Here is a 24,509-nt window from a genome sequence, read left to right on the forward strand (position 1 = left end):
AGATGTCGAGTCGGGGTCCGGTGACAAATTAGGTGATGTGGGTCTTCTCTTGTTTCCACTTGATTTTCATCGTTTCTAACCGCGAAGCTTGCTCGTTTTGGTTCAAAATCGTATGGTTTTGCGAATTCTTGAAGGGTCAAGAGAACTTCTTCGGACCAGGCAAGGTATCGGATGCCATGTTGTCTCACCATAAACTGGTACTTGATATCTTTTGCGTTGTGACGAGACAGGGACCCAGTTAAATTGGCACCAATTACGCCATAACCTAAGGGGGATAACTCAGGCCTGTTTAGCTCGAAAAACGAAGGCCTCATAACGGCATGACATTTTCACACTTATTGCGAGCTCGCTACATTGACTGTGACAAAAATGAGTGTATATTTTCAAAAACTGATACTAACTAATTCTAAAATTCCGTTTTGTTTAAAATAAGAAAGAAAGTGATTTTTGCGTGTACACTTCCCCTTTAAGCTGGCACGCCGTGATATAACTGGAAAAATCTTAAAAGCGGCGTTAAACCCAACTCACTCACTCACTCACTTGTCTTTCGGATGAGACATAAAACCGAGGTGGAAGACCACTGTTAGCTCCAGAGCCTTCATCATATTGGCGCTACTCCTGTCCATTGATTACAGCGTGTTTCATGTAATTCTCTAATAATTGGAAGAAAGGAAGATTATTCACAAGTGGGAGAAATAATTCGTACCACAATTCGGGCGTAAAGGGGGGTTGTGGGACAACAAACAAATGTTATGTTTGGAACTGTTCACTGATTACTTATTAAATGATAACATACGATGAACAGCAATCTGATATAACCTTTAGCACCTTGTTCTCTTTAATTACAGCGATCTGAGACACTATAAAGTAGTATGTGGTAGATATAATACTACTCTTTGGATGTAAACACATTTGATGATACATCTGTGAGGTTTAAGTTGATTTTGACAGTCAGGGCCAAGTCGGAGTTTTACGGACCAGTTTTATTTCACTGCGATGTACTGTGACATTATAACGTGGTATATAGGTAGATATAATATTAATCGATAGATGTAAACACATTTGATGATACACCTGTCTTTTACAATTGATTTTGACAGCCTTGGCCAAGTCGGACCCAACACAGACAAAAGACAGAGGCTATGTTGAGAATGTAGATGGAAAAGGGCTTCACTTTGAGCACCGTCTTTGCTTTAACTAATGCGATCTCAGACACTATAAAGTGTTTTATAGGTAGATATAATGCTAACCGATAGATGTAAACATAATTGATGTTATATCTGTGTGTTTAAAGTTGATTTTAACAGCCCGGGCCGAACAGAAACCTAACGCTTCTGATAGAGATGATTTATTCAATTTTATTCTGCTTACGTGAAAATAACATGCTAAATTTTATTCCACTGATTCACGTATGCACTAGCGCGCACGCTACATGTATAACCTCATGAACACAGAGGGACAGATAACCAACGTGGCATAGCACCGTGTCCTGACGTTGGTGGAATAAAACGCCATATCAACTGTCAACTATAATATTCAGGGAAAGAAGCATGGCAAAACTTAACGATCGTGACATTTATGTGAAGTATCATTTGTCTGACTGGAGCTGATTAATTCATGCTGTAGTGTAACATGATCGAGACAGTAAAGCAGAAGAAACATGTGCAATAATTATTTCATGACATTTTCCGGTGTTGTGTTCATGGTTCTTCACAGTTACAAATCAATAGTATGAAACTTGTATACGGTTGAAACTGAGTAACAGACCCAAGACTATCGGTGTCACAGCAAAATATTTCTTTTACGGGTAATATCTAAAATTGTATTGTATGCACTGCACATCTACGTTCAAGTTGACGGTATATTATATTCATCTAGAGTATGTTCGTAAAGGCAAACCAAAGTGGTGCATTGTCAACGAGAATCGTTATATGAGTTATGCTACATTTCAGTACATTTTAGTGTAAATATTTTACCAAATAAATCATTTGAAATCTATACCTAGAAATGGTCCTTGCTGATGTGCTCTCTGTTGTACAGTTGTTATGTTGTTATGGTTGTCTCAAACAACAAACCTTTGGAATCGGTGGCGTTGTCTTTCAGAGACGAAATCGAGTGCCAACAGCGGCCTGGTCGTAACATTGTTCGCTCAGCACGCCGCAGACTCGAGTTCCATTCCAAACATAATATACGCCTCACTCATTCCAGAGACGTAATCGAGTGCCAACAGCGGCCTGGTCGTAACATTGTTCGCTCAGCACGCCGCAGACTCGAGTTCCATTCCAAATATAATATACGTTTCACTCATTCCAGAGACGAAATCGAGTGCCAACAGCGGCCTGGTCGTAACATTGTTCGCTCAGCACGCCACAGACTCGAGTTCCATTCCAAATATAATATACATCTCACTCATTCCAGAGATGTAATTATTTTTGTCTGTAAATTGCGGATATTCTCAGGAAGAAGCTAACTATGGTTTGACAGTTATTGCTAATTAAAGTAAATTAGGCTTTTTCCTATATAGTCAAAATAAAGCGAATACGACATAGGTGCAATACATCGAGAGCTTCAGAAAATCTTGGTACCATCACTAAAGGTACAATTAGAAATGAGAAAAGAATATTACATGCTTCTGTAGATGAATAATTTGTATGAAATATGTTCAATACTGTATTACAGTCACTTAAAAGTGACAACAACAACAAATGAATTATAACTTATCATGACATAAAATAACAGTGTACGTATCTTGACATATTGCGTGCGAGACATTTCCTCCACGGTTTAGTAGAACCGTTTGAACTCGTCCGGACAAATACCGGTTTTATAACGCTAGCCCACTGAGATATTTCCCGACAGCAAGTACCATCTTTTAACGTCTTTTGGTAAGACGTGCCAAGTCAGGACCGTCAGTCACGTGACTACAGGCGGCTATTTGTAGTAGCATATGCAAGTTACCAGCGCACGTTAAATCTCCCACAGTAAGTAAGTAAGCATAATCACCACGACTGAAAGAAGCGTACCTGCAGATGTAGTATTTAAATCGCTATCGACCAAGGTCACTGCCAAATAGAATAGTTTCCAGACACCTGACTGTCAATTCTCACCCGGATTGTAACCACGTGATCAAAACTCAATGATGATGTTTATTAAGGAGATGCCAATCAGAGCAACGGTGGGAACGCCAGATAAGCGCTTCAGGCTGGCTGACAGAGCAGGGAATGTAGATGGAAAAGGTCTTCACTTTGCGACCTTGTTTTCCTATCAATAGCGCGATCTGAGACACTATGAATTGGTATATACATGTAGGTAGATATAGTACTAGTCTATAGATGTAAAAAAGCATTAGATGAACCATCTCTGAGTTTAAAGTTGATTTTGACAGCCTGGGCCAAGTCGGACCAAACAAAAGCCTAACACTTCAGATAGAGACTATGTTGAGAATGTAGAGCGAAAAGGGTTTCACTTTGAGCACCGTCTTTGCTTTAACTCATGCGATATGGGACACTACAAAGTGGTATACAGGTAGATATGATACTAGTGTATAGATGTAAACACACTTAATGATACATCTGTGAGTTTGAAGTTGATTTAACAATAAATTACGATTACTAACATCATAAACGTGTTTTCGTGAACAAACTAAAAATTCATGAAATAATTGATAAACATAGATACAATATCTACTCTTAAGGATCGCACTTACATTCTAGACATTACACAACGTATTCGTGAGAATAGGAAAATTATTATAAGAAGGCTGCTTTTTCTGAGTTGTTCCCAATTCAAATCAAAAGTGGGAATAGATTTAATAGTTGCATTTGTGTCCCAATATTCATTCAATTTTTCATCAATCGCCGGAATGGCCTATCCCTAATTTTCGTGCATCCCCGCACCCAAATACCCTCAATGTGAAGTTCTACATTAGAAAACTCAAACCGCAGTGTACTTGGTGTGGGAGTTCGTTGTGACCTGTGTCTATGACTCGGTTACAAATAAAACTTCTCCAGCACAATGAGCATGGATGGAAATCAAATGTCATTAAAGGGAGGTGATGATAACTGAATCACAAAACAAGTTCCTAGTCGACATGTAAGTCGGGGCATTGTGAAAGTTTGGATTTTTTACTAGAGTGTAATAGCTTCATCTATATCTTGTCATAGACACAATACGTAAATACCAAACGTCCGAAAAATTTAATCTGGTTATTCATTATCATAAAATAACAATCTACACACACACACACACGTACACACACACACACACACACACGTACACACACACACACACACACACACACACACACACACACACACACACACACACACACACACACACACACACACACACACACACACACACACACACAGAGACCGCCGTCATATAGCTGGACTAGTGCTGAGCGCAGCGTTAAACAGCAAATAAACAAAACAAACAAACATGTAGATGCACTAGATTACAGGGTTCACATTGTTTTCATATTGGACATCAAGTCGAATTTTAGCGTGACAAAATAATGCTTCAACTACCACCCCACACATTCATGAAAGCATTTCTTGAATGCGTTGTTTAATATCTGGAGAATTACACACAGATGCACTGACTTAGATGCACGACAATTGATGTATTCTACTCAGAAGAAATTAAGGATCAACCGATTCTTTCATATTACAATAGTTAATCTCATGCCATGACAGATTAACTTTACCAATATGAAAAAATCGGGTGATCCTTAACTTCTTTTGAGTAGTATACATAATACACAAATTACAAACTAATTATCTGTCTGAGTGTAAAACCTGTTTGAATGTACACGTTCTGCTGTTATAGGAAAATAATACTGAGTATAAGTTACACACAGAAATATCCATATGTTATAGTTGTTTTTTTTGGTAAAATAACATGAGTAGTATAAGTAATGATGGTTCTGGACCACTTCCACTGGAGCCAGATTCATATACCTATACTTATACAGGGGGGATTTTTTATGCCAAAATGACTGTGATTCAACGATAGTCATAAAATTAAGTTAAATTGACCACCACCTGGAGCCAATGATATAATTTTTTATGGGTAATGATGGTTCTGGACCACTTCCACTGGAGCCAGATTTATTACCTATACCACCACTACAGGGGGAATTTTTTATGCCAAAATGATGATGCGATTCAATGATAGTCATGAGATTGGCTCTAGCTCACCAATACCTGGGGCCAATCATTGCTTTAGATGAGTCTAAATGTTAATAAAAATATTCTTTATTATTTTTATCGATAAGGCGATATTCAACATTTTTATTAAGTTCTTCGTTCATTTTACTAGGAGACCAGACTATATAACTACACTCTTTTTGTAAATTGATAAGAAACAATTGATAACCGTATTTGGTTGGTTTGACATCACTGATATAATAAAAACCTTGTGGTAATTCTCTCAGTTTAATAGCTTTCTCCATTATTATATATTTATGTAAGCATTTGTCTAAATGTGATCAAACGATAGTAAGCAATCTATTTTTAATCTCCCACCAGTTCTTTGTTTTGGCACGGAATAATTTACGCGCTTGTTGCCTCCCCTGTTCTATGAACTTTTTTTCTCGTCTTCGCTAATACCACTGGTCTTACGAGATTTTGATCGAATCTCCTGCTTCATTTTATTGTATTTGGTGAGTTCTGACAGCACTAAACGAAACTCATCCTCAGATATCTTACAATCGGCCATTGCTGTCGAAATATGATCCTCAATGCTGTTCAACTTTGCTTCGGCGAGTATCCGAATACTATCGTGTTTTAATGCTTTCTTTTGCAACCTACGAGAAATGAATTTTATCGCTATTCCTGCCAGTCCCGAGACTCCAGCGGTTATTTCCATGCCGAGCACGATAGGCGTGGCGATTATAGTTGATAGTAAACCGACACCGGCTACACCGAGTCCGATGCCAGCTGCTACAAGCGCGGTTTCAACTCCGTCCAGAGCATTCACGGCTCTGCGATACTTTTTATACAATCCAAGTCTCAACTCCCTATCCTTCTCTATTCGATGTTTTATGTCGCTTATTTGATGTAATCGAAATCCATCAACAGTTTCCATCTTTTCAAATGCTTCATCGAGCCCTGGATATAAACTCATAGTGTATATTACGATCATATAATAGTCTTTAATTGGTCTTGCTTAAATGTTTTGAGACTATACATCAACCTTATCAAATGTATATTACACGGCAAGAATATCTTAGAAAGAGAAATGCTGTCACTTTTAATAATTTGGACCCTCTCGAGGGTTGCAACGGGTGATGCTCCGATATGAATAATACTGCAACGTCGACGCTCGTGTTTCTTGAGCCATTTAATCGACAGACCTGGTAATATTTCGAAGACATCTTCCGGTGCATCTCCGAACAAGACTTCAATAATAAGCGTGGAAATATTAGGTATTGCACTCAAGTTATCTTTAATATCTTCGAATTCAATAACCAAATTTAAAGTAATATTTTTAAGGCCGGACGACTATATAACATATGACCTGGGTTTTCTGGCAGGGGGGTAACTAACACACTTTTTCGTTTTGACGGGATATAAGCCGCGAGTACGATGCCACTATTTATTATCTGAGTTAAATTATGTCCCTTACCCATCATCACATAAGGTGGGGTAATGACGATATTCAGTAGCCACTCGATGTTTGCTTCGACCATAATCCATTTATTATCGTCGTTGCGAGTAATATTATATGAAGTATTTTTAATTAGTCTACTAACGTCGACATCGCTTAAATCTTCTAGATTACCAGTGAATGTGACTTCTTTCCGCTTGTATACATTATCGTGTAAGTGTAAAGCGTATAACTTACCATTGTAACCGGGTTTATCAAATCCTTCTTTGTCTCCGAGATCGGAAAGCGCAATTGTATTACATTATCTTAGTGTTCCAGGGCCTGATGCATCAACCATTATTTTTAATATGGAGTGTTACACTTAAGTATCCTATATGTACTGGTCGGTGTTTTACATCTAATACAGAAATTTTGAGGTCTGAAATAATACCAAGCTTCAATTTTTTATATTGTAATGACAAGAAAGATTCCGTTCTACCGCTATTATATTTTTCATTTTTCACTGGAATAGATCTGACGGGGTTGAAGGACTTTCTTGTTGAATATTATCCTTCGTGCTTATTTGATCAAGATGGATACACAACTCTTTATAGGGAACTAAATCGGGTAATTTAACCTCCTGATCTGGTAACTTGTTAATTGTGCCAACTAAGCGTGTAAATTCAAGTGTAGGTGATGGGTCCAATAAAATTATATCTGGGTCTTCATGGTCGAATTTCACTGTCCCAGTCGCCTTATTTTGTGTGAGACTAATTCTATTAGGCTTAAAAATTTCATCATTGAGTGAGCTTACGCTGTAATACCCATCAGGTATAGTAATGGATTTGACAGTACCAAGTGCGGATAATAGCATTATCCTATTATTATCTTTTGCAGCATTTATATTGGTCCACCGTGGGTAATACGTTACATCGCATAGTGCGACTTCGAGCTGTCCATCCGAGTTATTGATAGTAAGAAGCAGTTGAATAGACTGACCATTTGTTATTCCCAGGAGTGTAACATACATATCAAATATACAATGATACTATATCATAACTTAAATATGGAATCAATCATTATTTTTAATATGGAGTGTTACACTTAAGTATCCTATATGTACAGGTTGGTGTTTTACATCTAATACAGAAATTTTGAGGTCTGAAATAATACCACGCTTCAATTTTTTATATTGTAATGACGAGAAAGATTCTGTTCTACCGCTATTATATTTTTCATTTTTGACTGGAACAGATCTGAGTTAAGTTGAAGGACTTTCTAGTTGAATATTATCCGTCGTGCTTATTTGATCAAGATGGATACACAACTCTTTATAGGGAACTAAATCAGGTACGTTCTCTACATCAACTGTTTTGTTGCGTGGTAAGTCTATTGCCCATACAAATCCAAGTATAACTGCTAAGTTCGCACTAATAAGTATACCTGTTTCTCCAGTGTATATTTTCACTTTCCCATTCCACTCATTTTGTGTGATACTAATTCCATTAGGCTTAAAAATGTTATCATTGAGTGAGCATATACTGTAAAACCCATCAGGTATATAAATGTTTTTTTTAACAAGCCTGTGTACACCTGCTATATACAACTCATTATTATCTCTCGCAGCACTTATATTGGTCCACCGCGGGTAATACGTTACATCGCATAGAGCTACTTCGAGTTGTCCATCCGAGTTATCGATAGTACGAAGCAGTTCAATAGACTGACCATTTGTTATTCCAGGTAGTGTAACATACATATTAAATATACAATGATACTATATCATAACTTAAATCTGAAATCAACTTACATTACTAATCAATCGATTATAGTAACTGCCTCCGGAGCTGAGTTTACCGTTAAATTCCACGATATCTTTGAAAAATACAGTTTCACGGCAACTAACGATACAATGGTGGACGATTGGTTTAACCGTCCGATGCAATTTTGGCAGAATCAGTTAAACTTTGCCGTATGTTGTGCCACAACGGGATGTGGCGTATCTGTTAATGTCCCAGGATTTAAACTATATAAGTCTGTTATATTATTTCACGTGAACTATCAGATTAGACGTATACTTAAAGAAATTAGTGCTCCATTACCGCTGGATCCAGCATGGAATCACGCAAATAATCATTATAATAACAGGGCCTTCGAACGTATTTGTAATGAATTTAATGTTTCTACGAGTAAAGATTGGCGCATTAAAGGACCTAGCCATGGTCTAGGTATTCCGTACAATGGACAAAGAACTATTAAAGATAAAAGCGATTATTTAATTAAAGAGGGTGTGATCCCTTCAGGCTTTGCTCTCTCAAGTAAATAGTTTAGAGCAGATCGTAGGAACTTTGAGAGTGGCATTCCTTATATTATAACAAAGTTTGTGCATCCAAACGATACAACAGATGCTTGGAATGAATTTCTTAATGATAAAACGGAAAATAATTTTACTAACCCAGGATTTGAAAGAGTTAATGAATCGATAAGAACTTATGTATGAGCAATTCTCGGTGCACAATCGCAAAAAAGAACATCCATCATCGGTACTGGGACGGCGTTCGATGCGCAAAAACAGTTTGTCGCAAACGTGGAGGACGCCATTAATTCACCAGTTGACATACCATCGTCTATAAAGCGTTTTCAAGATGCATTACAGTACGCTCAATCAAAAGTGGACTACGTTTATGCGCCGGGACTATACATGTCTCTGAGTAATATGGAACTTAAGATCGGTCAAGTGATAGGCTATAATAATAAAATTGTTATCGCTACTGATCAACAAAAACCAGGTATAAATTCAGATATTAACGTCGAATTAATAACGCAAACGATCACGGGAGAAAAGGGAATAGTCAAGCCACAAACACCACATGTTTCACAAACATCTACTAACGCACAAGTGCCACCGCTAAAAATCAACAACATATCGATGAAAAAACAGCGCTTGTAGTGGGTGGAGTCTCAGTTGGTTTACTCATGATTTGGTGGTTAAATAGTTCTTAGCGAATACATACAACAGCCCTGCAATTGCTACGATCAACCCCCCCCCAAGTTTTCTGGGTCTTTCTCAGCGAGCTTTCCCAGTACTGAGCCTAATGCTTTTAAATGCTTTTTTATCCACCCTTTTATCCCGTTTTTATCGTTAGGCAGTGTACCACCACCTGTACCACCTGTGCCACCTGTTAACGAGAGAGTGAAAGTCGATATAATAAAACCCGATGCGGTTAAAATACTGGCAATTGTTATTCCCTGTTCTCTGAACAATGTTTTAATTTTATCGGCCAGTGTAGTGTCATCGTTGAGGACTTCATCGATAGTTTCTCGAATACGACTGATTTGCGAACGAAGTGCCTTTCTATTACTGGAAGCTGTTTCGAGGCGGGCCGATCTTTCATCTTCTAAGTTACGCAATCTTTCCGCTACGCGGCGTCTACTGAACTCATCGCCCGCCTGTTCGAGTTTTGTTTTCTCTTGAGCTATATGCTTGTCGATTTCGGATATCTTGGCCGTATTATTTATCAGTTTTCCCCGCATTGTTCGCATTGCCTTGTCAAGACCTCGTATTTCCCTAATACTAAACTCCGATACCTGTAACGTGGAATTATCGTAATAGGTATCTAAGATTTCTCCGAGTCTGTTCGAGGCCACCATACGGGCTGCTTCCAAATCATCTGTATTACCGAGTTCAGTACGCACGGTTCGAAGAACCTTAGTAGTCTTCGCGGAAAGCCGCGAGTAGTCTACAAAACCTAATTTATCACGAACAAACACGGTGCCGTGTTTACCGGCTATAGTAGACAAGGCTAGGGGCTTACGAGTACGAGAATTCATAAGATCAATATCCGGAGAGTCACGCAGTCGCAATATTCCTTTACTATCTATCGTAAACTTTGAATAGTCACGGCCTATTGGGGCATCTTCTTTTAAGGCATTGTAATAATCATTGACGGACGATTGTAATAGTTCATCGTTAAGACTACTAAACCTGGTTTCATCGGTACCATCCTTGGTTCGATTCGGATCATCAAAGGTACTTAGATCAAAGTCATTAATATCAAAATCAGTCATTTTTATATTAAACATAGGGTACATGTTTTCAATATAGCAATGTCTTCGCAATACGGACGCAAGTTAAACCCACAACGTAGACTTCGAGATCCATTAGGGGTCAAAGCAATTCGTCAGTCTGTAACTATAACTAATAACCCTAGTACCATAGATCAGAATCAAACGCTTCTGGTTCGCTTTCCTAATCTCGGCGCACACGATGTGTTAGTTCCGGGAACTGTCCGACTAGCATTTACGATTAGTTTGACTTCTACCGACGTTAACAGGGAGCCCGTTCAGAACATAGGTGGTGCTATCGTTAAGAAAATCGCAATTAAAATTAGCGGTAATGAGGTTTTGAGTATCGACGATAGCGATGTATACTATTGCTACATGGATCTCTGGAGAACGGATAAAGAGCGGGAAAACTTACAGTACCAAGGTATTTGTAATAAGAACACATTGAGACTGCGCATGGGCGCTGATAATGGTGTTGATACCAACGAAAAAGATAAGGCCGTTGCCGACGCATTAGGTAACCGATTCTATGTTCCCCTAGACTTTGAATTACTAGATTCCCACATGCCCTTTTATCAAGCATCCCTAGGCGATAGGTTAGAATACGAACTCACTTTTAATGACTACGGCAGAGTAATCAGAGCTGCTGAAGATGCTAGCTAATCCATTGACAATATCTCTCTGGAGTACGATATGATAACGGATCCCGAATTAGCAAGACAAATTCGTAACCAGTATACGGTAAGTTTAGCCATTTTGTACGATCGCGTGCTGCGACACCGAAAGATCACAAGGGACAAAAAAGATACGATGTGGAATATCAATCTAAACGTCCCAACGAGATCGTTGAAGGGTATTTTAATGTTGTTCGAGGACCCCTCCGTTGCGTTTAAAAGAAATACCGAGAAGTTCTACAATCCCAAGATTACAAAAGTAGAATTGACTATCGAGGGCGTTCCTAATCAACTATATAGCCAAGGAATGCTAGCGTATCACCAGTGGGATGAGATTAAAAAACTTCCTTCTATAAAATGTTCTCCGGAAGTTAACGCCGTCGTGAAAGATCTGTCTCTCGGGAGTGTATCGATGGGTGACTACCTCACCACGAAGTACGCGCTATGGCTAGACATGCGAACAATGGACGACGACCAACTACACGGCAGTGGGAGGAGAATAGAAAATGCTAGCGAGGGTGCCACCATACAGATAACGAAGCTTCAGGAATCAGCTGGTAAATTAAACATATATTTGTACGTGATTATGGATGCGCAACTTAATATACAGAATGGGAGATTCGTGCAAGCAATCTATTAATAATCTCTTACCTAAAGATCCGCACTGCGTTATCATACGCGGGCAAACGGGCTGAGGAAAAACATCTTTTATTCTAGATATTTTAGAAAGTCATTATCGGGACGTTTTCGATCATATTATTATTCTGTGCCCGACTATAAGCGTTAATAATACCTACCTATCGAGAGATTTGGTAATGAATGACGACGGGGTACACAGAGTCGATCCGGGCGATCGTTTACAAGACTGCCTCCGAGTATGTCACGAAAAATACAAAGGAGAATCGACCCTTTTCGTAATAGACGATTGCAGCGCGAGTAAAGAACTCACCAAAAAGAAAGATATGCTTTCGTATTTAGCATTCTCCGGTCGGCATACTCAACATAGCGTTTGGGTACTTACTCAAAAATACAACTCTGTCCTGAAAGATCTCAGAGAGCAAACCAAATGAGTGGCACTCTTTCATTGCAAAGACCGAGATTCATTCGAGGAATGTTTACGCGAAAATGATGTTATTTATACCAAGGGCGAACGAGATAAAGTCAGAAAACTGTTAGTGGCAACGAAGCACTGTAAACTAATATTAAAAACCGATCAACCAGCTGCTTATGCAATTGCTTAGCAAATTATAGCAAAATATAGCAAAATTATAGCAAAAATGTAGCAAAATTATATCAAATAGAGCAAAATTATAGCAAATGTAGCAAAATTATAGCAAAAATACGATAAATCGAACATTAGCGGTTAATATTACATAAAATGTGGTTCGAAATCATCATTCTTTTGCAACAGTTCATTATTACGGGATGTATTGGATATGCCATATTATATTATGTTAGACTTAAATATCTCCTTAGGTATTACATTATGGAATGCGACGAACTCATCGAACAAATGCTCAAAGAAGATCATGTTGATCAACAAGTTACAGATAAATCTTTAGATAAACATAGAAAAAGACTCGCGGCTTTGGTAGCCGGTGGAAAACTCAAGAACATATTCCTTGTGGGTTTGGATATATAGTTGTAAGGTATGATGGGAAAACAAACCCGCCCGTGATTTACAGAGGTCCCGATGCAGCGGAAAAGTTCCTAGAATATCTACAAAATGAAGAGAGAATAATAAGGCAAAAATTATCGTGTAAGAAACTCATGCGTATGACGAGGGATGATTGGAGGGCCCCTAAGAAGTCAACAAGTTGTCACGTTTGTAATAAACCCCTGGATGGGGATTCCGTAAGAGATCATTGTCACGTCACGGGTAATTATCGGGGAGCCGCTCATAACGAGTGTAACTTGAAACTAAAAATGAACTCTCAAACAATACCCATCCCCGTTGTGTTTCATAACCTTAGGGGATACGATTCACATCTCATTATGCAAACTATCTCAAAGACCGACGGCGGTTTAACGTGCATTCCTAACAATATGGAAAAATACATATCGTTCTCGTTGACTAAACCTTTACATTATAGGGACAAGGATGGGAAATCTAGAATAAAGCAAAGTAATGGGCTTAGATTCATAGACTCTGTACAGTTTCTGTTATCTTCCCTGGACAATTTAGCTAATGCGAACAATCCCGATGACTTTGCGATAACAAATCAATATACAGATAAGATAACTCGTCATTTGTTGCTGAGAAAAGGTGTATATCCTTACGATTATATGGATGATTGGGCTAGATTCGAAGAAACTGAATTACCACCCCTCGAATCATTCTATAGTAACTTAACGGAATCTAGAATAACAGATGCCGATTATGAACACGCTCTGACGGTGTGGGATAAATTAGGTTGTAAGAATTTAGGCGATTATCACGATCTGTACTTAAAAACCGATGTACTGTTACTCGCCGATATATTCGAGATATTTAGAAAGACATGTTTAAAACAATACGGCTTGGTCCCGGCATGGTACTATTCCAGTCCCGGACTATCGTGGGATGCATTGTTGAAGAAGACCGGCGTAGAACTAAAATTACTCACAGATTATGATATGCACTTGTTTATTGAGAAAGGATTAAGAGGTGGTATATCGATGGCAGCGAAAAGGTATTCTAAGGCTAATAATAAATTAGTGGAAGGATACGATCCGAGTAAACCCGACACTCACATATTATATCTCGACGCTAACAATTTGTACGGATGGGCTATGAGTCAACCTTTACCCACGGGTGGTTTTGAATGGGTCGATGATATCGATAATATCCATAATAATGATGAGAATAAAGGGTACATACTAGAAGTTGACTTGGAATATCCAAATTCCTTACATAAAGACCATAACAGTTATCTGCTAGCTCCCGAAAGATTAATGGTTAATAAAGATTGGATGTCGGAATATCAACGCTCCTTGATGGGTAATAGTAGGTTAGCTAACGTAGAAAAACTCGTACCAAATTTGATGGATAAAACAAAATATATAGTTCACTACAGAAATCTCCAGTTGTATCTATCGTTAGGTATGAAACTTAAGAAAATACACAGAGTTCTAAAGTTTGATCAAAGCCCTTGGATGGAGCCCTATATTAGGTTGAACACAGATTTAAGAAAGATAGCTACCAGCGATTTCGAAAAGAATCTGTATAAGCTCATGAATAACTCAGTATTTGGTAAAACTATGGAGAATCTAAGGAAGCGTGTTGATGTTAAATTAGTCAGATCAAATGAGGAAGAAAGACTCAGGAAACTTATAGCCAGTCCGGCTTTTAACAGAAGCAAGATATTCGATAACGACTTAGCCGCGTTGCATATGCAGAAGAGTAATATAGAATTCAACACACCGGTGTACGTCGGTATGAGTATTCTCGACTTGTCAAAACACTTAATGTATGACTTTTATTACAACGAACTTAAGAAGCAATACGGCGATAGATGCGAGGTGTTATATACCGACACAGATTCTTTGTTGATGGAAATACAAACCGAGGATGTGTATAAAGATATGGCAGAAAAAATAGATATGTACGACACGAGCGATTACCCAAAAGACAATCCACTGCACAGCGTAGTAAATAAAAAGGTATTAGGTAAGATGAAGGATGAATGTGCTGGGACCCCTATAGCGGAGTACGTAGGATTAAGACCTAAGATGTATTCTATAAAAAAAGTCCGATAATGGAGAGATAAGAAAAGCTAAGGGCGTTAAGAAGTATGTTGTAAAAAAGCATATCAAACACGAACAGTATAAAGAATCATTATTCAACGGTAGAACGTTCAAACACGTGATGAACTCTTTAAGAAGTTACAATCACAGGATATATGGATTAAGAATGAACAAGACATCATTATCCCCCTTAGATCCAAAGAGATGGATTGATCATGATGGTGTAACTACCTATGCTTATGGTTATGGTGGTAATACCGTACCGTCGGGAACTATGAACAACTCTTCTCGTACAAATGCCCTACCCGGTCCATCTTGAAGATAATAAAGAATAGGCTCTCCTTCTTTCGTAACCAATCGACTAATGTTATACGTCTTAAGAGACCATATGGGATCGGTTGCGCGACGTAGGCCTCCTTCGAGTTCACCGGTCTGGTATAAATATCTTACCCTTACTCTATCCGGAAGTTTTCGTTCTTTGCCTCTCCTCGGTGCTGAAGATTCGGAAGTCACGGATTTCATTTTAATAGCATCGGATGGTTTCTTCCCTATTAATCTCGTCACTTCATTTTTCAGCGCTGATACAACGGCTGATAATCGTGTCACCCATTCGGTTGATCTCAATCGTTCCGATTTCATTTCGATCCCATACTGATAGCCAAACAAACGTTCTGCTAATGTCCTGTTAAATCTTTCGACGATAGCTTGACTTCGGTGGGCCTCTCTTTCACCATGGACGATTTCGACATCGTGCTTTGTTAACAGTTTAGTTACCGATCCCATAAACTCGCGACCGGGATCTACTTGAAATAGCTTTGGCCATTTTAGTGGTCCGCGTTTATATATGCGACTCAGTGCATTAGCTACTTCTGTTGATTCTTTCGAGGTTAATGGCTCAGCCTCTTTGTATCGACTAGCCACATCCACTACTGTTAAAGCGTATTTATACGTTTTGCGTTTTACCTTATCGTGGGGAAGAAACAAGAGGTCAGCCTGATGAACTTGATTCATTGTAAAAATATCAAACTTCTTCCTCGGTATATAACGCGGTGCCGGTAAATATATTTGCCACATCGCTTGTTTCTTTAACCAATCCTTGGCCACATCCTTAGATACCTTAGCCGCAGTGGCTAATTTTTTTATTTCTCCTACACCTTTCCAATATCCTCGTGGGCTATAGTAAATTTTATCCATTATTAATTAATATTGATGTTTCGTTTAATACAACTCATGACTATCGTTGAATCGCATCATAATTTTGGCATAAAAAATGCCACCTGTAGTAGCAGTATAGGTACATAAATCCGGCTCCAGTGGAAGTGGTCCTGAACCATCATTACCTATAAAAAATTATATCATTGGCTCCAGGTGGTGATCAATTTAACTTAATTTTATGACTATCGTTGAATCACATAGTCATCTTGGCATAAAAAATCCCCCCTGTAGTAGCAGTATAGGTATATGAATCTGGCTCCAGTGGAAGTGGTCCAGAACCATCATTACCTATACTACTACATGTGATTTGAAGCATGTCTGTCGAATGCAAATACCTATATATTAATCATTTTTGTAGGAATGCATGTGATGCACTTCGCATTGTTATCAACGTTAACTGTGTGACCACACTAATCAGGACGTTCCTCCATGCATGTACATGGTGTGTGTTTTTAACCCAAGTACATATTACATACATCAACGCCTAAATAAACTCAACAACAAAAGTTCCTGTGACGCCAACATTTTATTGTATTTTTCAAACAAGTAAAGTTTGGTTTTCAATATTGTAGTACATGTATGGAATCAAGTCACAAAAACGCAACTGCTACAGAAAAGCATGCATTCCATGAAAAAGAATGGGTATAAAAACATGTGCGTTAACGGGATTTCCATATGCATTGTTTAGCATCGTGCTTACAACAACCACTCAGAAAAACAACAAAATTACGCAATTATTCAACATTACGAAATGCCACGCATGTCCGAAAATGAGCGTCTGCGAGCCATTTATATGCTTTAAGCAGGATCGAGTGAACGTGATGTTGCAAGACATTTTAACGTCCACAGAAACACCATTTGGTGTTTATGGCAACGTTGGCGACAGACAAATGCAGTGAGATCATCCTCGGAGTCGCAGGCCACGCGTAACCAATAATCGACAAGACAACTGGATTCGAACAACACATCTACGAAATTGATTCCAGCCAGCAACAGTCACTGTTAGAAGCATCCCTGGCCTTCGACGAATATCTTCACAAATCGTACGTCGCCGCCTCAGATGTGCAGGGATTCTCACAAGAAGACTCGCCAGACGTCCCATTTTGACAGAAACCACCGTGAAGCACGTCTACAGTGGTACACTGCAGTGGGGACAGGTTCTTTTCACTGACGAGTCTCGTTTTCACCTCAGCCACAGCGATGGACGGATTCGAGTGTACCGACGTCGAGGTGAACATTGCGTCAATCATTGGGTCATGGAAGAAGATTGGTTCGGGGGCGGCGGCATCATGGTATGGGGTGGGATTACAGCAAGACAGAGGACCTGTTTGATAGTGGTAGAGGGAAATCTCGATGGACAGCGCTACCGCGACGAGATCATCGGCCCTGTTGTTTTACCGTTTTTGCGTCGTCATGGCCCAGGCATTACCTTTCAACATGACAGCGTCCGGCCTCATATTGCTCGACTCTCTTCAACAAAACAACGTGAATGTCATCCCCTGGCCGGCTCGCTCCCCTGATCTCTCACATGTGGGATGAGATGGATCGGCGCCTTCGACCTCAACCATGTGTTCCACAGACACTCCAGGAACTTCGAAACATGCTCAAGCAGATATGGACAGATATCCCACAGGACTTTGTGCGACGCCTGGTCCATTCCATGAGATGAAGATGTGTTGATTGCATCGCAACCAGAGGTGGGCACACACGCTATTGTTTGTAAATTGACATTTTGGCATGTTCATTTTTTATGAAATCACGCATTTTCTGAATTGTTTCAGATTTGGTAAAACAAATAACTTTGTATTAAATCTTATTCAATGTCAAAGGAACTTTTTTTGTTCAGTATAAATTGAAATTTCCTAATTAGTGCCATAAAACAGTAGTTTTCGCAGAAATCCGCGCGTATCCAAATTCGCGACTTATTTGCAACTTATACACGAAATATTCGCAAACTGATCTGAGTCCTACATAAAAGAAAGGCTCCCAGAAAATATCTTCATTTCGGACTAGAATGAGAAATCCCAATACCCATTGATCAAAGCCCCTAAAACAACAGTTGAGGGATAGTGTGCTATCATGGCCGCAGTACGTCGTATTCCAAGAAGCGTGATTGGTTTATGTTCAAGATTTGGATCCTTCACTCCAGTGTTTAGGTGATGAAATTGAGAGACACAAGATTCAGCTAAACACAGTACACTTTTCTGCATGTGACACATACCTTGTTCACAGACAGCTTTTCCAGATCCAGTCTCCGAACATCGGGAAGGTGGATTGCAGACCTTAGATGAACAGGGTTGAACCGGGACCTTCAGACAGCAATAGAAAGAACCTTGTGAGACTCTATGTATATGTCTTAGTTCTTCGTGTAGGGGTCCATATATTTGAAAGGGTTTCGTAAATAATAGGAAGTAATAACAAACATAAATGTATATAAATAATATATACGTTTAAGTTTCCTTCTGTATTGGAAGTCACAGGCACTTGTACATATAAGGAACATAATTAATAATAACAGGAAGAAAAGCACATTTGTGATAATTATTGAAGTCCTTGATCGGCATTTTTTGGTTTGACAACAATGACGATTTTGATAAGCGTAGATGTGGCTGCATTTATAAGTATACACAATTAACCAAATGCTGCTGCACCGGAACATCTGAAACAATGTACAGTGGCATCGACTGAGAGACCGAGAAACGAACATAGTATCTCCATAATTCGGACCCATAAAGGACAAGTGGTTATATTTTAGTATCAAACAATTAAAACTCTATATTAACTGTCATGTTAACAAATTTAAATTCCATTTATGTAACAGCAGAGGTATATCTGTAAATATACACTCATCAAAAAAAAGAAATGCACAGATAGATATATTTCATTCAATATCATAGATACAGATATGAAATTTGGCACCTCGATAGTCACATTGACAACTGTTCATTGTCATGTCACATAAAGCCAGAAGGTTGCGCAGAACTCGTGTGACTGCCCCAGGCAGAAATCACGGCTCTACATCTCCGCGGTACTGACTGGATAAGTGTACGAATTCTGTATGTACACGTTGATCGAGTTCATCCCAGAGGTGATTGGGTTGAAATTTGGCGATCTCGACGGCCAGGGCAAAACGTTGAAGTTGGCATTGTGTAGGTAGTCTTCAGTGACACGAGCTGTGTGCGCTGAAGCGTTGTCCTATTGAAACAGCTCCCTCTGGCGGTCAATGATTGGAAGAATTCATGTAGCTGTTGATGTCAAATATCCCTCAACCACAACCAAGTCAGATCTTGTGGTGTAGGGTATGGCCCCCAACACCATGACACAACCGCCAACGAAATTGTCGAATTCACGTACTAAATGTTGGGCAAAACGCTCATTTCAACGACGACAAACACATTGTCTTCCATCTCACCGGTGAAGCAGAAATCATGATTCATCACTAAACCACACCCGTCTCCAGTTTCTCTTATTCTAAGGCTGTAAGGTATTGCACCAACACAATCGTCGCTGTCGATGGATCTGTTGAAAAATAGGGACGATAACTGGTCTACTGAATCGGATTCCAGCCTGGCGAAGATGGTTCCTGACAGTCTGTTCCGATATCCTCCTCAAACAGGGGATGCGTCCTGCAGTCTTCGTAGCCGTGGCATTGCGATGACGTCGGTGGAACAGTCGAATGTAGCGATTCTGTGCAGGGGTGGTAAAACTTGGTCGGCCGGTTCTCGGACGGTCTGCAGTGGACTTGAAATGTGAGTATCGGTCCCAAAGGTGGCAAATGTTGCTGTGGTGGACGTTGAAGTGACGTGCAACAGAAGACTGCGATTCCCCTCTTTGGATACGTCCGTTGGTGATGTTCTGTTCGGCATCGCTTAGTCTTAGGATTTTCGAACTTGAAAAATGTTGACAATTGAATGACAATTTATTGGCTTATGCTTGCCTTTTTATAGCCACTTCCGCGATTTACGAATGCCATAACCTGCACGTGCAACTTTACTGTTTTCCTCCATAACATTTTTTAAAAGGTGTGAAAACAATGCCGTTTGTCGAATATCAGGCCATAAACAGTTTCAAATAACATATACACAAAGAAAAAACAGTAGGCACACCCTTATTTCTGACCCATGACAAATGGCAAAAATCATGGCATGGGATGACTGACCACAGGAGCTGGGCGATGCCAATGTCGTCGGATAGATCAAACATTTGACAACATATAAAGAAGATATTGGTGAGTTTTAATTGAAAATTACTCCCTGGAGCTGCAGGAATAAGTAAACGAGTCACGTTTGATGTTTCATGTGAAAATGTTCCTAAAAGTCTCTATTTGACATGACACGTGAGTGAGTGAGTATGGTTTTACGCCGCTTTTAGCAATATTCCAGCAATATCACGGCGGAGGACACCAGAACAGAACATTGTACACATATCGGGAATCGAACACGGGTCTTCAGCGTGAATAGCGAACGCTTTAACCATTAGGCTACCCGACCGCCCCACATGACACGTGAGGTGAAATTGGGTTTAACGTCGCGTCCAAGATTATTGCACTTATATAGCGACGTGCATGCACGTGTATGTGTGTGTGTGGCTGCTTGTACTAGTCCGGACTGATGCCGATTTAATTTATAGTGCTAGCCCACTGAGATACCATGCCGCAGTTTAACATGAATACCCCACTCAGACACAGTATACTGACTCCGAGCCGATAGTCCTTGTTTTAGCCCCTTAATGCCGAGCGCCAGACAGGGTAACAACAAGTACAATCTTTTAACGTCTTTTTGTATGACGCGGCCTGGGATCGAACCCTGGACCTTCCGCTCTCCGGGCGGACGCTCTACCACAAGACCACGGAGGCGGTCTCACATGACACGTGAAATAGATCAGAAGCGTGTATAGCCACCACGTGCCTGGATGAGGCATTCGATCCTACGTCTCATGCCTCCACTTTGACGATGGATCTATGATGTTTTGTTACTGTGGTCACTGTCTCTCGTGTCCCAATGAAGGCGGCCACATTCCTGTCTGGCGTCACGGTATGTTTTGTTGCTGTGGTCACTGTCTCTCGTGTCCCAATGAAGGCGGCCACATTCCTGTCTGGCGTCACGGTATGTTTTGTTACTGTGGTCTCTGTCTCTCGTGTCCTAATGAAGGCGGCCACATTCCTGTCTGGCGTCACGGTATGTTTTGTTACTGTGGTCACTGTCTCTCGTGTCCTAATGAAGGCGGCCACATTCCTGTCTGGCGTCACGGTATGTTTTGTTACTGTGGTCACTGTCTCTCGTGTCCCAATGAAGGCGGCCACATTCCTGTCTGGCGTCACGTTATGTTCTGTTACTGTGGTCACTGTCTCTCGTGTCCTAATGAAGGTCGCCACATTACTGGCTGGCGTCACGTTATGTTCTGTTACTGTGGTCACTGTCTCTCGTGTCCCAATGAAGGCGGCCACATTCCTGTCTGGCGTCACGTTATGTTCTGTTATTGTTGTCACTGTCCCCAGTGTCCCAATGAAGGCGGCCACATTCCTGTCTTGCGTCACGGTATGTTCTGTTATTGTTGTCACTGTCCCCAGTGTCCCAATGAAGGCGGCCACATTCCTGTTTGGCGTCACGTTATGTTCTGTTATAGTTGTGACTGTGCCCCGTGTCCCAATGAAGGCGCCACATTCCTGTCTGGCGTCACGGTATGTTTTGTTACTGTGGTCACTGTCTCTCGTGTCCTAATGAAGGCGGCCACATTCCTGTCTGGCGTCACGGTATGATCTGTTATTGTTGTCACTGTCCCCCGTGTCCCAATGAAGGCGGCCACATTCCTGTCTGGCGTCACGTTATGTTCTGTTATTGTTGTCACTGTCCTCGTGTCCTAATGAAGGCGGCCACATTCCTGTCTGGCGCCACGTTATGTTCTGTTATTTTTGTCACTGTCTCTCGTGTCCCAATGACGGCGCCACATTCCTGTCTGGCGTCACGGTATGTTTTGTTACTGCGGTCACTGTCTCTCGTGTCCTAATGAAGGCGGCCACATTCCTGTCTGGCGTCACGGTATGTTCTGTTATTGTTGTCACTGTCCCCAGTGTCCCAATGAAGGCGGCCACATTCCTGTCTGGCGTCACGTTATGTTCTGTTATTGTTGTCACTGTCCCCAGTGTCCTAATGAAGGCGGCCACATTCCTGACTGGCGTCACGGTATGTTCTGTTATTGTTGTCACTGTCCCAAGTGTACTAATGAAGGCGGCCACATTCCTGTCTGGCGCCACGTTATGTTCAGTTATTGTTGTCACTGTCTCTCGTGTCCTAATGAAGGCGGCCACATTCCTGTTTGGCGTCATGTTATGTTCTGTTATTGTTGTCACTGTCCCCCGTGTCCCAATGAGGGCGGCCACATTCCTGTCTGGCGTCACGTTATGTTCTGTTATTGTTGTCACTGTCCTCGTGTCCTAATGAAGGCGGCCACATTCCTGTCTGGCGCCACGTTATGTTCTGTTATTTTTGTCAATGTCTCTCGTGTCCCAATGAAGGCGGCCACATTCCTGTTTGGCGTCATGTTATGTTCTGTTATTGTTGTCACTGTCCCCAGTGCCCTAATGAAGGCGGCCACATTCCTGTTTGGCGTCAGGTTATGTTCTGTTATTGTTGTCACTGTCTCTCGTGTCCTAATGAAGGCGGCTATATTCCTGTTTGGCGTCACGTTATGTTCTGTTATTGTTGTCACTGTCCTCGTGTCCTAATGAAGGCGGCCACATTCCTGTCTGGCGCCACGTTATGTTCTGTTATTTTTGTCACTGTCTATCGTGTCCCAATAAAGGCGGCCACATTCCTGTTTGGCGTCACGTTATGTTCTGTTATTGTTGTCACTGTCCCCAGTGTACTAATGAAGGCGGCGATATTCCTGTTTGGCGTCAGGTTATGTTCTGTTATTGTTGTCACTGTCCTCGTGTCCTAATGAAGGCGGCCACATTCCTTTGCCGTGTCATGTGATTCTTATGTGGTGTCATGCACTGTTTTGTTGCTGTTGAAATTTACTTCTGTGTCCTAATGAGGACGGCCACATTGCTTTGCGGTGTCACATGATGTTCTGATACCTTTGCCACTGTCTCCCGTGTCCTTATGAAGAAACACACATACCGATGTGGTGTCACGTGATTTTCTGTTATCTTTGCCAATGTCTCCCGTGTCCTAATGAGGACGACCAAATTCCTATGTGGTGTCACGTGATGTTCAGTTATATCTGTCACGTTCTTCCGTGTCCTAATGAGGATTGGCACATTCCTATGTGGTGTCACGTGATGTTCAGTTTATCTGTCGCTTTCTTCCGTGTCCTAATGAGGATTGGCACATTCCTATGTGGTGTTACGTGATGTCCTGTTATATCTGTTGCTTTCTTCCGTGTCCTAATGAGGATTGACACATTCCTATGTGGTGTCACGTGATGTCCTGTTATATCTGTGGCTTTCTTCCGTGTCCTAATGAGGATTGGCACATTCCTATGTGGTGTCACGTGATGTCCTGTTATATCTGTCGCTTTCTTCCGTGTCCTAATGAGGATTGGCCATTCCTTTTTGGTGTCAAATGATGTTCTGTTATATTTGTTACTTTCTTCTGTGCCCTAATGAGGACGGCCACATGCTTGTTTTTGTTACGTGATGTTCAGATATTGTTGTCACTGTCTCCCGTATCCTGATAAGATGGGGTGAGGTGAAATTGGGGTTTAACATCGCGTCAAAGATTATTGCACTAAAATGGCGACGTGCATGCAAATGTGTGTGTGGCAGCTTGTACTGATCCGGACTGATGCCGATTTATAGTGCTAGCCCACTTAGATACCATGCAGCAGTTTAAAATGAATATCCCACTAAGACACATTGTACTCCGAGCCGACCAGTCCTTGTTTTAGCCCCTTAATGCCGAGCGCCAGACAGGGTAACAACAAGTACCATCTTTTAACGTCTTTTGGTATGACGCGGCCGGGGAACGAACCCCAAACCTTCTGCTCTCCGGGCGGACGCTCTACCATTAGACCACGGAGGTGGTGTGTCCTAATGAAAATGGACACATTCCTACGTGGTGTCGTGTGATGTGTTGTTTCTGTTTTTGTCACTTTCTTCTGTGTCCTAATTTTTCAGTCAGAATGAATAATTTAAAACAGATGTAATGTTTTAACTTATTGTGTAAACCTAGTGAAGAGTACCACTTTTGAAAATACATATCTTTTAACCTTTGTCTTAAATTATATATGAAACGA

At 40.6% G+C, this 24,509-nt stretch overlaps 1 protein-coding gene across 1 annotated transcript in view; it reads right to left on the bottom strand.

Moving 5' to 3' along the window:
- Positions 1 to 24,509, bottom strand: part of LOC124127178 (palmitoyltransferase AKR1-like) — a 65,110-nt gene that overhangs the window by 34,815 nt on the left and 5,786 nt on the right. The window contains exon 2 of the mRNA XM_048401939.1: positions 18,493 to 18,580. Coding sequence (XP_048257896.1) covers positions 18,493 to 18,580 — 88 coding nt within the window. The remainder of the gene's footprint in view (positions 1 to 18,492; positions 18,581 to 24,509) is intronic.

The sequence above is a fragment of the Haliotis rufescens genome, unplaced genomic scaffold, assembly GCF_023055435.1.
Source record: "Haliotis rufescens isolate VD_foot unplaced genomic scaffold, xgHalRufe1.0.p SCAF_24, whole genome shotgun sequence".
Classification (NCBI taxonomy): Eukaryota; Metazoa; Mollusca; class Gastropoda; order Lepetellida; family Haliotidae; genus Haliotis; species Haliotis rufescens.